Source organism: Egretta garzetta, unplaced genomic scaffold, assembly GCF_000687185.1.
Source record: "Egretta garzetta isolate BGI_Z169 unplaced genomic scaffold, ASM68718v1 scaffold145, whole genome shotgun sequence".
In the NCBI taxonomy this organism is placed as follows: domain Eukaryota; kingdom Metazoa; phylum Chordata; class Aves; order Pelecaniformes; family Ardeidae; genus Egretta; species Egretta garzetta.
The window spans coordinates 395180-397326 of record NW_009259687.1 but is presented as its reverse complement, the minus strand read 5'-3'; the positions used below and the strand labels follow the sequence as shown (position 1 = coordinate 397326).

Sequence of the window (2147 nt, the reverse complement as noted above, 5' to 3'; positions counted from 1 at the left end):
GTCCCAAAGACATGGTAGAAAGGAAGAATAGATGCAGCATGACTGTTGGGTTCATGTAACCTCCTACCGTGTGGCCAGCATCCTCCAACAGCTGCTTCGTCTCCCGAATGGCGCGTCTCATGGCAGGGCTTGGCATGGTGAAGAAATCGGTTTCATAGTAGCCTATGCGGAGAGGCTGCGTGCTGGAATACACCTGCAGAGCAAGGGAGAGTGCCAGCTGGAAGGACGTCAGCGGCGTCGGGCGCCAACAGGGCACCCATGCTGCAGGGCAAGTCTGGAAAGCAGTGCCTCTCTCGCCCACATGCCCACCCACAACATGTGGCATGTTGGAACGGGTCCCGGAGGGCTCCCATGAGCCACTGACGTTTTCAGCCTTGATGGCAGCTCTTCTCAGAGACCTTTGCCCCCTCTGAGGTCCTTTACCTCTTCATTGAAGGGAAGGGGGGGCACTCTGCTGTCCAGGTTGAACATGTCCTCACACAGGAGCGCCCGCATGCACAGGGCCAGGCTCTCCACGTCTTTTGCCATCGGCCCCACGGCTGCGGCCACTGGGAGAGACCAGAAGAGAGCGTTCATGGTTAGGGGTCTTTCAAGAATGTGTCTTTCAAAAGCAGGACCTCTTGGCATGATTTTGACTTAGTCTAGTGTTGGCAACAGTTCCTCTTTGAGAATTGGGCTGGGGATGCCTACAGGTGCCTTTCCACCAACAGGCCCATGGTTATGGACCCAGAGCTAGTATCCATCAATATGTGCCCTGATGTCTCCATTTCATTATTTACAAAATTACACAAAAAGCTTTACAAGGACAACACAAGACACCCCCTTTGACTGCTAATGCCACCTCCTGTGAAGCAGTGGCAGACAACGCAGCAACCTGGGGGTTACAGGGTGTGCTGAGGTTTATGTGTTACACAAACTGCTCCTCTCAGCTCATGCATATTCCAGCTTCTCAGGAATCTCAGTATGGGGTGGCTCTCTGAAAAATTCCCCGAGAGGGAACCTGCTTCCCTCTCTGAATGTGTTGGAGAAGGTCCCCCATAACCAGCTGAGGGTCCTTCTCACCCCTGCCCTGCTGCCTTCCCTGGGGGACAACCATCAGTTCCTACCTGCCTTCTGCCCAAGGACACCAGCAATGATTCCTTTTTTACTGCAAAGAGAGAGATACAGCAGCTGAGTCATTTTCACAGAAGGGAAAGGCTTTAAGCAGTAGCACGTGGTAATGAGAACACTGCCCTCTGCAAATGCAGAGGTTGGCAGAAGGAAGGGCCAAGGGGAAGCCCAAGAGACCAAATCCAGGCCAGAATGATTTATGTCAGTTAGGAACAACCAACCCCTTGGCATGCAGATGGAGAGGTTTCTCAGTCTCCATTCTGGGGGAACCAATGCTTCCCTCCATACAGGCCCCAGAAAGTCTCTGGGCAGGCAGGAGAATTGAGTCCTTCCCAGTTCTTCCCAGGTTTCCCCTTGCCCGCAGGAGCATCCCAGCACAGCAGTCAGTAGGGTGGGTCTCACCCAAAGACATCACTGCATTACTCACAGTACCTGAGTCTGTTCCCAGTAGGTTTGAGTGCACAGATCCCACAGAAGGCAGCGGGAAAACGCAGGCTCCCTCCTACATCCGTCCCAAAGCCCAGGATGGACCCACCTCCTCCTACAAGTGCCCCTTCTCCACCAGAGGAGCCACCAGGGCTTCTAGTGTAGAGCAGAGGATTGAATGTCTGACCAAAGATTAAGTTCTTGCAGTCATAGCTACAGAGAGAGAGAGAGAGATATTGCAAATGAGGGGAATGTAGATATCTGCCGCTGGGGACCCTGGTCACTACAAAAAGACCTTCAGAAGGTAACTGCGTAATTCACTAGCTGTTCCACTGACATGACTTACTCTGAGGGAGCTTCCCAAAGCTCCCATGAAGACCACCAGCCTTTTCATGGTGGTCCCAGGACCTGGATTCCCTGCCAGCTAATTTCAGTGTCATCAAGCCTTCCCCAGACAGACCCTCTGGCAGCACAAATACATCAAACCTCCTGGAAATGCTCCCTGTTTGGGCAGTCCTGAGGGCCAGAGGACATCCAAAGCAGTGCACCTGGAGCAGGTCCAGGCCCCCTCACCCTTGGAGAGGTGGGGTGGGGGGCATTGCTGAGCCCCT

At 53.6% G+C, this 2147-nt stretch overlaps 1 protein-coding gene across 1 annotated transcript in view; it reads right to left on the bottom strand.

Annotated features, from left to right (window-relative positions):
* Positions 1 to 2147, bottom strand: part of LOC104126249 (fatty-acid amide hydrolase 1) — an 8690-nt gene that overhangs the window by 4280 nt on the left and 2263 nt on the right. Inside the window, exons 5-8 of the mRNA XM_009638799.2 lie at positions 1543 to 1749; positions 1107 to 1147; positions 424 to 548; positions 68 to 193 (exon numbers count right to left, since the gene is read on the bottom strand). Of these exons, the coding sequence (XP_009637094.2) occupies positions 68 to 193; positions 424 to 548; positions 1107 to 1147; positions 1543 to 1749 (499 nt within the window). The remainder of the gene's footprint in view (positions 1 to 67; positions 194 to 423; positions 549 to 1106; positions 1148 to 1542; positions 1750 to 2147) is intronic.